At 35.9% G+C, this 14,216-nt stretch overlaps 1 protein-coding gene across 2 annotated transcripts in view; it reads left to right on the top strand.

The window, feature by feature from the left end:
- MMS22L (MMS22 like, DNA repair protein) overlaps positions 1-14,216 on the top strand; it is a 146,166-nt gene that overhangs the window by 113,623 nt on the left and 18,327 nt on the right. For both annotated transcript variants that reach the window (XM_060115026.1, XM_060115027.1), the window contains exons 19-22: positions 450-609; positions 8,346-8,515; positions 10,729-10,940; positions 13,748-13,911. In XM_060115026.1, the coding sequence (XP_059971009.1) occupies positions 450-609; positions 8,346-8,515; positions 10,729-10,940; positions 13,748-13,911 (706 nt within the window). The remainder of the gene's footprint in view (positions 1-449; positions 610-8,345; positions 8,516-10,728; positions 10,941-13,747; positions 13,912-14,216) is intronic.

Consider the following 14,216-nt stretch of genomic DNA (forward strand, 5'->3'; position numbering starts at 1 on the left):
AACTTTATTTATGGAGGTCTCACTTGTAAGAGTCTGTTAACCTCATCTGTAGGTCTTTTTTGTAGGAATTTGGGGATTTAGAATTCCCAGTCATGTCCTAGAGATATGGTGAGCCAACCTGTTTGGAATGCTTGATGTGATGTGGTTATAAGCTTCTTGTATATCAGTTCCAGGTATCTTTTACTAATACTTTGCTGACTCATAATTATTGGTGAACTGATTTTTAAAATTTTTCCTTTAACCTTTATTTTAATTATAAAAGGCAAGGTAATTCTTTTTACCTGGATTTTAATTGCTATGAACATTTATTGGAAAGTTAAGGATGAAGGCTTAAATGTAAGGGATGTGTGTGTGCATGTGTGTGTGTAGAAAGAGAAATTATCTTTATTTTTCAAAATCTGTATTATATAAAACTTGGAATGCTAAATTATGTTTTCCCTTATTTATAGGCTGTTGGTATAACTTACGGGAATCTGCCGACACTTTCTGATAAATCCACCATGGTCACAAAGTCCTTAGAATACCTTGGTGAAATATTAAAATATATAAAACCTTATTTGGGAAAAAAAATTTCCAGTGCAGGTCTGCAGCTGACTTATACGATGATGGGTATGTATTCCTGACATTATTAAAACTTCCCTAGGTTGAGCCTATAGTATCGTGATGGATAGGAATATACTAACACACTAGCTAAATCACTGCTGTCTGTACAGTCTTAAGAATGATCTGAAAGACAGTGATTTAGTTTAAAATAATTCATGTTGGCTTTCAAGTGTATCTCTGTCTTGCTCCACCTCCTTTCAGAACTTTTCTTGTTATGCTTGGTTAATATTAAAATTAATTATGATCAATACAGAAAATATACCAACTCCAGTTTGCTACCAATAGTCTTCTGAATCACTAACATTGTGAATGCCTGCATAATTAAAATGGACCTTTTTTCAGCGCTTACCTATGCTTTGTTAGAATTTAAAACATCAGAAAGCCATCACTTTCTTCTGTTTTTATGGTCTGCTCTGTATGAAGGAGGTCAGGAAAGGATTTATTACAGCACTAAAGATACATATGCTTCAAATCTTGTTTCTCACAATACTATGTTTTCTTCTTTCAAAAAGAATGTGTCTGTTCTGTAACAACAGAGTTCATTTTTCTTTAGGAAGTCAGTAATTTGAATATCTTTGTTCACTAAAACCATGTTGCTAACCAAAACTAGGGACTGGATAAAGGGAAATGAGAAGGATTTCCTTAGAAGTTTTTATACAGAATTTAAGTTTTTTTTTTTTTCTCTGTGGCCAAAACCTTATATCTGTTCCCTTTGATCTTCTGAACATATGAATAAACCTGATTTGGGCTGTCTGAAACCTTTTATCTTTGTTGTGAAATATAAAGGAGAATGTGAAAATGTGTAAATATGGATGATGTAGAATGTAGTGAAAGCAATAGTAGCAATTCGGTCATTTTAATTTTAAAGAAACATAAATGAGAATTTATTATAAATTTAATTTAGTATGATGTAGATTAACATGTATTTCAGCATTTAAGCATTTTTTTTCTTAATATCTTTATTGGAGTATAATTGCTTTTCAATGGTGTGTTAGTTTCTGCTTTATAACAAAATGAATCAGCTATACATATACATATATCCCTATATCTCTTCCCTCTCACCCTCCCTGTCCCACCCCTCTAGGTGGTCACAAAGCACAGAGCTGATCTCCCTGTGCTACGTGGCTGCTTCCCACTAGCTATCGGTTTTACATTTGGTACTGTATATATGTCCATGCCACTCTCTCACTTTGTCCCAGCTTACCCTTCCCCCTCCCCATATACTCAAGTCCATTCTCTAGTAGGTCTGCGTCTTTATTCCCGTCCTACCCCTAGGTTCTTCATGACCTTTTTTTTTTTTTTTAAGATTCCATATATATCTGTTAGCATACAGTATTTCTTTTTCTCTTTCTGACTTACTTCACTGTATGACAGACTCTAGGTCCATAGCATTTAAGCTTATAATTTATTAGTTGCTATTAGATTTTTGCTAAGCTAAATGTATGATTTCGGAAGTATGCCTGTATTTTACAAAATATGTGATTGTCTTATCAGGAGCTGCAAAATCATTTGGATTGGTGATACACAGACCCGGGACAAAATTCTCCTTATGAAGTATTGAGGGCCTTCTTTGTTTTGTTATATGGTTGATTTTTTGATTTAGTGGCAGGTGGATACTGTATTCTTTCCCTTTGTCTAGATCTCAGAAACTGGGAAAAGAGTACACTGCTACAGTGTTACCAGTTTAGTCAGCAGAAATTAGGAACAGATAATTTACTGTCTTCTACATGTACAAAGTTTAGAACAAAATAGAGAAAGAGCAAATATAAACTTTTGAGAGTTAGAACCTTTTCTAGGTGTGCTGGGGTTGGGATATCACATCCACCTGAGGGAAAGAGAGCTAACCACGGAAACACTGTGCTTTGCTCTCCTGGCCTGCTCCTCCCTGAGGATGCCTCTGCTTTTCGCTTGCAAGGCCGTAGTGGGAGGTGCGAACTGTTGACAAAACCCCTCCAGATTAAGGTGTCTGGGGTCTTCACTGTAGCTAGGTGATTTCTGAGAAAGCAGGATTGATTTCTCAGTAGTATCTTCCACTTTCCTCCTGTTTATATCTTTTTTTTCCCCCCTCATTCTTTATATCTCTAATTTTCCTGTTTCCATGCCTTTCCTTTTGATCATCCTTCTTTCTTCGGATCATTCTTCCCCTTTGGTCTTTGTAATTGAAATTCTACCCATGATCCTTCAGGGTCCAGCCCAGGAAGACCTGCTCTCCCTGACTGTGCTTCATCTGTCCTCTGCTCTGACATTTTTTGTAGTTTACCACTTATTATAATTATCTGTCTATTTGGTGTGCCCCCAGGAAAATTTAAACGTGCTTATGGTTAGTGGCCGTATCTTTAGAACTTTTTATTCCCATAGTCGTATTGTATTTTGGACAAATAAGAACATTTAGTGAGTGTATGTCAGGCACTGGATTGGGAACTGAGGGTACAGTGGTTAAAGAGCTTCTCCATTGTAGAAGATGCCATATACTAAATAAATATTTCTGGAACTTAATAATGTTATAGGGCTTCCCTGGTGGCACACTGGTTGAGAATCTGCCTGCTAATGCAGGGGACACGGGTTCGAGCCCTGGGCTGGGAGAATCCCACATGCCACGGAGCAACTAGGCCCGTGAGCCACAACTACTGAGACTGCGCGTCTGGAGCCTGTGCTCCGCGACGAGAGGCCGCGATAGTGACAGGCCTGCGCACTGCGATGAAGACTGGCCCCCGCTTGCCACAACTAGAGAAAGCCCTCGCACAGAAACGAAGACCCAACACAGCAAAAATAAAGAAATTAATTAATTAATTAATTAATTTAAAAAAATAATAATGTTATATACCTAGCTAATAATACATAATGCATTTTGTAATTTTACTAAATAAGCAAAGTTACTTTCAACCTCTAAATACATTTAAAAATATATATTGTAATGATCCCAATTCTTTTTTTTAAGGCTTCGTATATACATAGAGTAGAAAATAAGTTAATATGTAAGAATTCTACTGTGATCCAACAGCACATTAAAAGGATCATATACCATGATCAAGTGGGGCTTATTCCAGGAATGCAAGGATTCTTCAATATACGCAAATCAATCAATGTGATACACCATATTAGCAAATTGAAGGAGAAAAACCATATGATCATCTCAGTAGATGCAGAGAAAGCTTTCGACAAAATTCAACACCCACTTATGATAAAAACCCTGCAGAAAGGCATACAGGGAACTTTCCTCAACATAATAAAGGCCATGTATGACAAACCCACAGCCAACATCGTCCTCAGTGGTGAAAAACTGAAACCATTTCCACAAAGATCAGGAACAAGACAAGGTTGCCCACTCTCACCACTATTATTCAACATAGTTTTGGAAGTTTTAGCCACAGCAATCAGAGAAGAAAAAGAAATAAAAGGAATCCAAATCAGAAAAGAAGAAATAAAGCTGTCACTGTTTGCAGATGACATGATACTCTACATAGAGAATCCTGAAGATGCTACCAAAAAACTACTAGAGCTAATCAATGAATTTGGTAAAGTAGCAGGATACAAAATTAATGCACAGAAATCTCTGGCATTCCTATACACTAATGGTGAAAAATCTGAAAGTGAAATTAAGAAAACATTGCCATTTACCATTGCAACAAAAAGAATAAAATATCTAAGAATAAACCTACCTAAGGAGACAAAAGACCTGTATGCAGAAAATTATAAGACACTGATGAAAGAAATTAAAGATGATACAAATAGATGGAGAGATATACCATGTTCTTGGATTGGAAGAATCAACAGTGTGAAAATGACTCTACTACCCAAAGCAATCTACAGATTCAATGCAATCCCTATCAAACTACCACTGGCATTTTTCACAGAACTAGAACAAAAAATTTCACAATTTGTATGGAAACACAAAAGACCCTGAAGAGCCAAAGCGATCTTGAGAAAGAAAAATGGAGCTGGAGGAATCAGGCTCCCAGACTTCAGACTATACTATAAAGCTACAATAATCAAGATAATATGGTACTGGCACAAAAACAGAAATATAGATCAATGGAACAGGATAGAAAGCCGAGAGATAAACCCACGCACATATGGTCACCTTATCTTTGATAAAGGAGGCAAGAATATACAATGGAGAAAAGACAGCCTCTTCAATAAGTGGTGCTGGGAAAAGTGGACAAGTACATATAAAAGTATGAAATTAGAACTCTCCCTAACACCATACACAAAAATAAACTCAAAATGGATTAAAGACCTAAATGTAAGGCCAGACACTATCAAACTCTTAGAGGAAACCATAGACAGAACGCTCTATGACATCAATCACAGCAAGATCCTTTTTGACCCACCTCCTAGAGAAATGGAAATAAAAACAAAAATAAACAAATGGGACCTAATGAAACTTAAAAGCTTTTGCACAGCAAAGGAAACCATACACAAGACCAAAAGACAACGCTCAGAATGGGAGAAAATATTTGCCAATGAAGCAACTGACAAAGGATTAATCTCCAAAATTTACAAGCAGCTCATGCAGCCCAATAACAAAAAATCAAACAACCCAATCCAAAAATGGGCAGAAGACCTAAATAGACATTTCTCCAAAGAAGATATACAGATTGCCAACAAACACATGAAAGGATGCTCAACATCATTAATCATTAGAGAAATGCAAATCAAAACTACAATGAGATATCATCTCACACCAGTCAGAATGGCCATCATCAAAAAATCTAGAAACAATAAATGCTGGAGAGGGTGTGGAGAAAAGAGAACACTCTTGGACTGTTGGTGGGAATGTAAATTGATACAGCCACTATGGAGAACAGTATGGAGGTTTCTTAAAGAACTACAAATAGAACTACCATACGACCCAGCAATCCCACTACTGGGCATATACCCAGAGAAAACCATAATTCAAAAAGAGTCATGTACCAAAATGTTTATTGCAGCTCTATTTACAATAGCCAGGACATCGAAGCAATCTAAGTGTCCATCAACAGAGGAATGGATAAGGAAGATATGGCACATATATACAATGGAATATTACTCAGCCATAAAAAGAAACAAAATTGAGTTATTGGGCCTCCCTGGTGGCGCAGTGGTTAAGAGTCCGCCTGCCGATGCAGGGGATACGGGTTTGTGCCCCGGTCTGGGAGGATCCCATATGCCGCGGAGCGGCTGGGCCCGTGAGCCATGGCTGCTGGGCCTGCGCATCCGGAGCCTGTGCTCCACAACGGGAGAGGCCACAACAGTGAGAGGCCCACATACCGCAAAAAAGAAAAAAAAAAATTGAGTTATTTGTAGTGAGGTGGATGGACCTAGAGTCTGTCATACAGAGTGAAGTAAGTCAGAAAGAGAATAACAAATACCGTATGCTAACACATATATATGGAATCTAAGGAAACAAAAAAAAAGGTCATGAAGAACCTCGGGGTAGGACGGGGATAAAGACGCAGACCTACTAGAGAATGGACTTGAGGATATGGGGAGGGGGAAGGGTAAGCTGTGACAAAGTGAGAGAGTGGTATGGATATATATACACTACCAAACGTAAAATAGATAGCTAGCGGGAAGCAGCCACATAGCACAGGGAGATCAGCTTGGTGGTTTGTGACCACCTAGAGGGGTGGGATAGGGAGGGTGGGAGGGAGGGAGATGCAAGAGGGAAGAGATATGGGAACATATGTATATGTATATCTGATTCACTTTTTATAAGCAGAAACTAACACACCATTAGAGTATAGTAAATTTTTATTTACTTTATTGGAGTAAAGCAAGTATACTCCAATAAAGATGTTAAAAAAAAAATAGAATTCTAATATGGCTCTCTTTCAATTGTGGGTGTATGTTCCCCACAAGTTTTCTATATTTTCAGCTTTATCAGTAAATAAGTAATAGTTTATAGCCAGGAAAAATACTAGGTTTCTTACAAAGCCACTCTGTGTATTTAAACCTTTCTCAAAGTTTTTTTACGTAAAAATTTTCTTTTTCTTTGCATTTTTAATTCCCTACACATCTGAACGTTCTTTGCTGAAAGTTTCAAAGTTAGGGGCTTGATATTGCAGTAAAACAAATGTGTCATCTCTACTTTCTCTGAACTCATAAAACTTAAGGTCTTCAGCAAAGTGTTTTAACCATTGCACAAGATAGAATACGAGGGTAGATGATGCATCTTGGGTTGGAAGTTCCTTGCTCTTTATAAGTTAATACCTGTGTGACACTTAAGAGTGATATGAATCATTTCAAATGTTGGTGGTGATGGCAGTTCATCTTACTGGTATACTAATGTTGCTTAGAATGTGAGCTTTTCTTACATTGCTGTCATCCTCAAATTTTTCACTCACTGGAAGAATAAGAAGCCAGCACTATTTAAAATATTGCTAAATGAGCATTGTGTTTCTTTATGATTGATTATTGTATTTCCTTTTACAACAGAAGATTAATGTTGCTGTTTGTTGTTCTTAGAAGTGATTATTAGTTGGGTTCTTTTTTTTTAAACATCTATATATCCTTCTATAATCATATTTTTGTTTTCCTTCAGAGCTTGAATTTTAAACTTTTTGTTTTATGGAAGCAACTTTGAATTTTATCATCTTTTTTGCTTTTCTAAGATGGAATAAAATATAAAAGTTTATGCAGCACATGTACCATTGCTGTTTGGACAAGTACTTAATGATCTCCTTTTAAATTCATATTTTTCAGTAAAGGAGACCTCAGTTGCAGTAATATACTCTAAAGGGAAGTATATATCTACTCTTAATTACTTTATTAAACAAAAGGTGCTCATTTGGTACGTTTTACTATCATTAAATGTAGCAATTGACAGACTCCCATCATCAAAGAAACCATAATATATTTCATGTAGTAAAGAAGTCTGTTTCTCTTTTTTTTTTTTTTTTTTTTTTTTGCCGTACGCAGGCCTCTCACTATTGTGGCCTCTCCCGTTGCGGAGCACAGGCTCCGGACGCACAGGCTCAGCGGCCATGGCTCACGGGCCTAGTCGCTCCGCGGCATGTGAGATCTTCCCGGACCGGGGCACGAATCCGTGTCCCCTGCATCAGCAGGCGGACTCTCAACCGCTGAGCCACCAGGGAAGCCCTGTCTCTCTTCTTTTGAATCAAAATTTAAATTCATTTTTTGCTCATGTTAAATAACTGAAACTTATAAAAACTGAAGTTCCAGGAGGTTAAGTGATTGCTTCAAGATGTTACAGCTAATCTTTTTTCCTGCTTTAACAATTAAATTTAGTTATACCTCTTCTTGTTGCAAACTGGGTTGAGACAGCCTGTAAATTAAATGTAAAATATGAAGAAATAAGGGTATCAATAAAATGGAGAGTAGCATAATGAAGCCCAGGGAAAAGTGAATATATACATAAAAGCATAATATATGATCTTACAATGTTTTTAGAGTTGAACTATAAATTTGCCTCTGAGTTTCCTAGCAACCAAAGCAAAAAGAGAGATCTGGTTAATTGCAACCTTCAATCTATATATTCACATAGTGTATAACCACACGTTGTGTGTATGTATTAAATGCCAGTTGCTCAGGAAATGTATGTTTTTCTTGGCCCAGAACTCAGAGAGTTTTCTCTTTAGCGAAATACTTGGCATAAGTCTTTTGACTCTTAATACATGTTTCTTCCTATTGCCAACTTTAACTTGGTCCTACGTGTTATAAATACACTTTTTTTTAGTGGAATGACAAAATTTTCTGGTTAGAAGATAACCATAATTTCTCTTACTGCTCTTCTGTGTTAGGAACTCTTGTGAAATCATGGGCACAGATCTTTGCCACCTCTAAAGCCCAAAAATTACTATTCCGGATCATAGACTGTTTACTGCTGCCACACACAGTATTACAGCAAGAAAAGGAGCTGCCTGCACCTATGTTGACTGCAATTCAGAAGAGTCTGCCTTTGTATCTCCAGGTATAGTAAGTGTGCCTACTTAAAAGTTAAAAAAAAAGAAAATTGACACCTGCCTTAAAACAGTTTACTAATTGCAGATATCAAAACCATACATTGTAATCCTAATGTACATGTGTGATGTTGCACTTCCATTGAACAGGTTTAAAATTCCTTTTGGTTTGGGCTCTGAATACAAAGATGGAAGAAGCAAAAGCTCCACCCTCAAGAAACTTAAAGTTGAGAGAAAAGACCAACCAGCAGAGACACTCCCATCAGTGTGCTCAGTATTTTCCTTAGAGGCCTCAGCTATCCGTCAGCCAGACTGGGATGAGGAGATGCAAGAGAAGATAGCTGTAGTAAAGGATATTAGGTGTTAAAGAGCAGAGTGGGTAGGAGTTGAAGGACGGTTCCTGTCAGAGGAAACAGCATGTAGAGGCCATAAGCTATAAGAAAACATGACACATAGGGAAAAAGCAAATAATTCTGGTGTGGCTGGAGGCTCATACAGGAGGGGCCACATAGTGAAGGGTTTTGTGTGGCATACTAAGAAGTTTGGACTTGTTCTTGTAATACGTGGGGACTCTTGATGGATTTGGGGCAAAAAAGTGGGAGTGACATACCATATTTACATTTTTAGAAAGGTGATTCTGGTCAACGTTTAGGTTGGTGTGGAGGTTAGATTGGAGACTTGGAAGGTAGCGAGTAGTTCATTATCTGAAGGTTTTGAACTAAGGCAGTGGGTATACAGGTGCACAGCAGATTTTAGAAACACTTAGGATCTCCAGTCACAAAGTTGCTGAGTATGTGTTTTAGAGTAACAGAAATAGAATACTTCCTAGATTCCATGGTGGCTGCTTATGTCAATAGCAGTGTGGAGTGCTTGCTCCATGTGGCCGTCTGAAACCAACAGTCCACTTAATAAGAATTCTTATAAACTTCCTGAAAATGTTGGTAAATTATCCATTTGACAGAACTGACTTGGAGCTGTATCTTTAATTTCTTAAAGGTATAAGCTCTCCTCTTCAGAATTTTTTAAAAAGTATCCATTTATTACTTTATCTTCTTCTGATATAACATGCTTTTCCTCAAACAGAGCTTTTCCTCTTCTTCATCTGTCTTCTCTAGGGGTGGGGGAGTCCATTGTTTTTTTTTTTTTTTCATTTGTTATTCAAGTGCTTACGTTTTTAACAGCTCTGTGCTATTTTTCATTAGAAATAAACTTTCAAAATCTCCTATTGGGTAAATACCATTTATAGTTAAAATGGAGACATGAAAGTCATTTCTGATTATTTCTCTGGAAAAACCACATTGTGAATCACAAAGTAGCAAATTATAAATGAACTTTTACAGCATGATTTGTTGCTCTGTTGGTGATTATTTAGTAAAATGCAATATTTACTAATATTAGCAGGAAAAAATTTTATTTCTCAGGGTGTTGGTTTGTTTGTAAGTATCAAATACTGCAGTCCATATGAAAGTATCTCATTAACCTCTATATAAATAGAAGGGATTAAATCAGCAGACATATAACAAGACATTGTGAGTTCTGTATGACCTTGATCAAACTCTTAACTTCTCGAAACCTCAATTTCTCCAGCTGTAAAATCAGAGATAAAATAACACTAAGTCAGTGGGGCTGTTTTTTTAAAAATTTAAATGGAATAATGAATATAAAGCATGTGGCACAGTGCCTGATATATAAAAACCTCAAAATAAATTGTCATTATTCTGAGTCTTAATCTTCTGCATTTCTCTCCTTTTGTTATTTTTAAAAACTTTATCACGTTTCTTAACATTGAAAATTTTTAGCATAAATTTTATAGTCTTACTCAGACAAAATGACCAGTACCATAAGCTTAAAAATAGACTAAAACATATTTTATAACTTTGTAATACATATATATGTAGCTGATGAGTGTGGTGGTGAAATTTTCTAAAGATGAGAGGCAGAAGGAAGCTTCATCTGTCTCCCTACTCTTCTCCCCTGCCTCCTCTGTGTGTGCCCCCAATACATGTATGCTTGGTTAGGTACCACTGCATAGGTGTTACCCAAGGTCAGCTGCTCCCTGAGCTTCATACAAACATTACCTGTTTGTATGATGGAAGTTGTTCTTGTTGATTGTGATAAGTTACAAATTCTGATATAAATGCTTGGGACAAAATTAGTAACTTCCTAAATCTTTTTTTTAACTTTACCTTTTAATATTTCTGTCTCTTTTTTTTTTCTCCTGTAGGGCATGTGTATCGTGTGTTGTCAGTCTCAAAATCCAAATGCCTATTTGACTCAGTTACTAGGGAATGTTATTGAGCAGTATATTGGGCGGTTTCTTCCAGCTTCACCACATGTTTTAGGTCTTGGGCAACATCCTGTTTTGTTGGCATTGAGAAACTCAGCCACTGTTCCACCGATGTCATCTCTAAAGAAATGCATTGTACAAGTCATAAGGTACATCTAAATATTAAAAATAGGTGGTATTTACAATTTATTATTCTCTATAAAAAAATGACAAAGCATCTCAAAAGTATTGGCAGCCCTTAGGATACTGAGTTTAGAAACTTTTTTTTTCCTGAGAAGCATTGTCTAAGAATTTACCAGAATGACTTGTCAGCCTAAGACAGTGCTCTTTATATTGCTTGTTTTCTCTATGTAGCTATTATTTTTCTTATATATGTCCCAAAGGTATATCTATTTTTTCATCAGATAAACACTAATTGTATTTTGTACTGTACAAAATGAAGTAATTGTATTTTATAAAAGATGGTTAAGTGAAAAGATAAATGCTAATATGAAAAAGGAAGCAATATGAAGTCCTATTTTTGTTAGTCTACTCTGTCTTAATAATTCAGTTCATTATTAGGCAGATGAATCAATGAAACTTCTTAGGTTTTCTACTAAACTCCAATATCTTTTAACTATAACAGTAGAAAATATCTTTTTTTTATCTTCATGAGGTATTTAGCTTTACATGAAATTAGTTTTTAAACTTTAAGATGCTGTGGTGATATAGATTATTCTTGTCTAGTTTTCTTTCATGTGTTTTTAATGATCTGGTAGCTTTAATGTCCTGATATTATCCATCACCTCACATGACAGAATCCCATGTCTAAGATCTGTTCTCCCTTCTGACCTTTTCTGTGTGTTGCTAGTGTTCTGTTACTCAGGTTTGAAAGCTTTATATTCTTTGTTCCCTCCCCTTTTCCAGCCTTTGGCAAATGATTGTTTCCTTCCCTTTTCACATGTCTTTTCTCTTATCACGTTATACCTGGACTATTGCCAGTGTCCTAACTACTTTCACTATCTCTTGTCTTTACTTCCAGTCCCACCTAAACAATTCCCCCATATTACTTTTCCTAAAATATTGTTCCAGTATGACACTTCCCTGCCTTCAAACCCTTATTCAGTCCTTTTTGACTCGTGCAATAAACTCCATACTCCTTAGCTCTCCATCATCTGTCACTTAACTTTTCCAAATGTAATACATATGGCATCATATATTTTTACAAGCCCTAATGAGATGGGTTTAATTATCACCCCCAAAAATGCTTTACATCTCCCTACCTCACAGCTTTGTTCATACCATTTTCTCCATTAAAATGCCATCCCTCTGGGCTAAATACTACCTAGACTTTATGAGACCTACACCTAATATCTCAGTGCACCATGATGCTTCTTCCCTTCTTCTGGAGTCACGTGCTCTTGATGATTCAATTCACAGAATCATGATATTTTTGCCTAACTTGTGTCTGAATTTCCAACAAGATTATAGTACGCTACCACTGTTTTTGAGACATTGCATAGGTAATTTTAGTACAAACCAAATGACAAGTGCTGAAGTGAAATCAAATCCTTAAGGTCTTAAAGTCGTTAAAGCCCAGTGTTTAGGATCTTGGCTGCTTTCCTTGACTTTCCTATTTACTTTGTATACAGTAAAAATGTTTTTCTTATGATTTCTAGTTGAATACCTAAACATGTAACAGTTCCTTTTTCTGTTTTTTTAAATACTCAGGAAAGAAATAGAGATTGCCTCCTATGACTTCCTCTATCCCAAGCTTTTCTACTCCTGGAGTTCCCCATCTTAGGGCCCCTTCTACTGAATTCCTAAGAATTCTGGGATTATCTTTCAAAGCACCTGTCACAATGTATTATAATTGTCCTTTTTTTTTTAATCTAACTTTTCCACTGAACAGTGAACCCCATGCTTTCAGAAACCATATTTTACACTCTTGTCCTTAGACTTGTAACTGGCACACCATGTACTAAATAAATGTTTTTTCTAGGCGTTGGGAATTCATTATTAAACAAAACAGATAAAAAGCCCTTGCCCCTCAAAAAGAGTGAATGAATTTTGTAATATGTAATGTTTGTTGGAAGTCATTGTATAGAGTAGAAATGATGAAGGCATAGTTCTGCCCTTAAGGAATTTATAATCTTTAGTGATTTCTATGCCCCATTTTGGCAAATTATTATTGCTTTGCAAGTATATTTAGATGTCTAGCTTAGATTTAGCTATATCTGACACTTATTCATGTTGTCTTGACTTTTTAAAAACTGAACAATTTTCACTTTCATTTATTCACTTAAAAAAAGTACACTGAACACCTGTTATGAGCTGAGACCTGTTCTAAGAGGTAGAGATACAAAAATGAATCAGATAAATTATCTTTATGACCTCTGTTGAGTTCGAATGCTAAAAATTGTCCTGCTTTAAGAGAAGATATTAAATCCTAAATTACCTCTCTGATTCTTTTACTTCATAAGGGCAGGAAGGAGGTTGGCTGGAATGGGAAGATGATTTCTAGTATAGTCCTCTTATTTATTTGGAAAAATAAGACCCCCTTTCAAATCCCTAAATAAATAAATATGAGGAGAGAATCTTTATGCAAATTTGACATTAGAGAAAATGTTGCATCATTGAGGAACTGATAGAGGATGTCAAGCTTATATTAGAAAGTTAGATTTTTATTAGATTTTGATTAAGTGTATTAAGTATATTTTAAGACCAGGTTGCTTTATATTTTGTTTGTATCTGTATTCTGCTTTGGCCCTTATAGCACGCCAAAAGGATGTGCAGTCATTGCTTCAAAAATCTTAGGTTTGAAGAAAACATGGTAAAATATACATACTTTTTAAAAATTGTGTTTTACTAATTTGGGAGCTAAAATAGGCCAGTATCTTTAAAGTGCATGACATTTGATTCTGCTCTATTAAAACTTTATAAAGAGAAGGAAAAATAAAATTGTGCTTCTTTTCAGGAAATCCTACTTTGAGTTTAAAGGATCCTTGCTCCCTCCTCGCTTAGCATCCATTCTGGCCTTCATCCTCCAACTTGTTAAGGAAACTAACATTGATGTTTATGAGGTTGAACTACTCCTCCCTGGAGTATTAAAATGCTTGGTGTTGGTCAGTGAACCTCAAGGTTAGTTCGTTTACAAGTTTGTGTTTGTTATACTTTTATGTTCACAAATTAAGAGTGTATTCTTTCCTATCAGTTAAATCAACAGTTACAAAAATATATGGTTATTTTATATCAGTTTGATTATATCATGGCTAAAGAACAAACTCCAGCCAATAGCTGAGGTTGGGCATGATAAAATGATTAAAAACTGACATGTTTCAGTCTAGTTTGGTTTTCTTTTTCTTTTTTCTCCCAGACAAATAGTTTAAGTTTATTTAATTTTTGTTCAATCAGACTCCAGTATTAAGTGCAACTTATTAAATATC

The sequence above is a fragment of the Mesoplodon densirostris genome, chromosome 12, assembly GCF_025265405.1.
Source record: "Mesoplodon densirostris isolate mMesDen1 chromosome 12, mMesDen1 primary haplotype, whole genome shotgun sequence".
In the NCBI taxonomy this organism is placed as follows: Eukaryota; Metazoa; Chordata; class Mammalia; order Artiodactyla; family Ziphiidae; genus Mesoplodon; species Mesoplodon densirostris.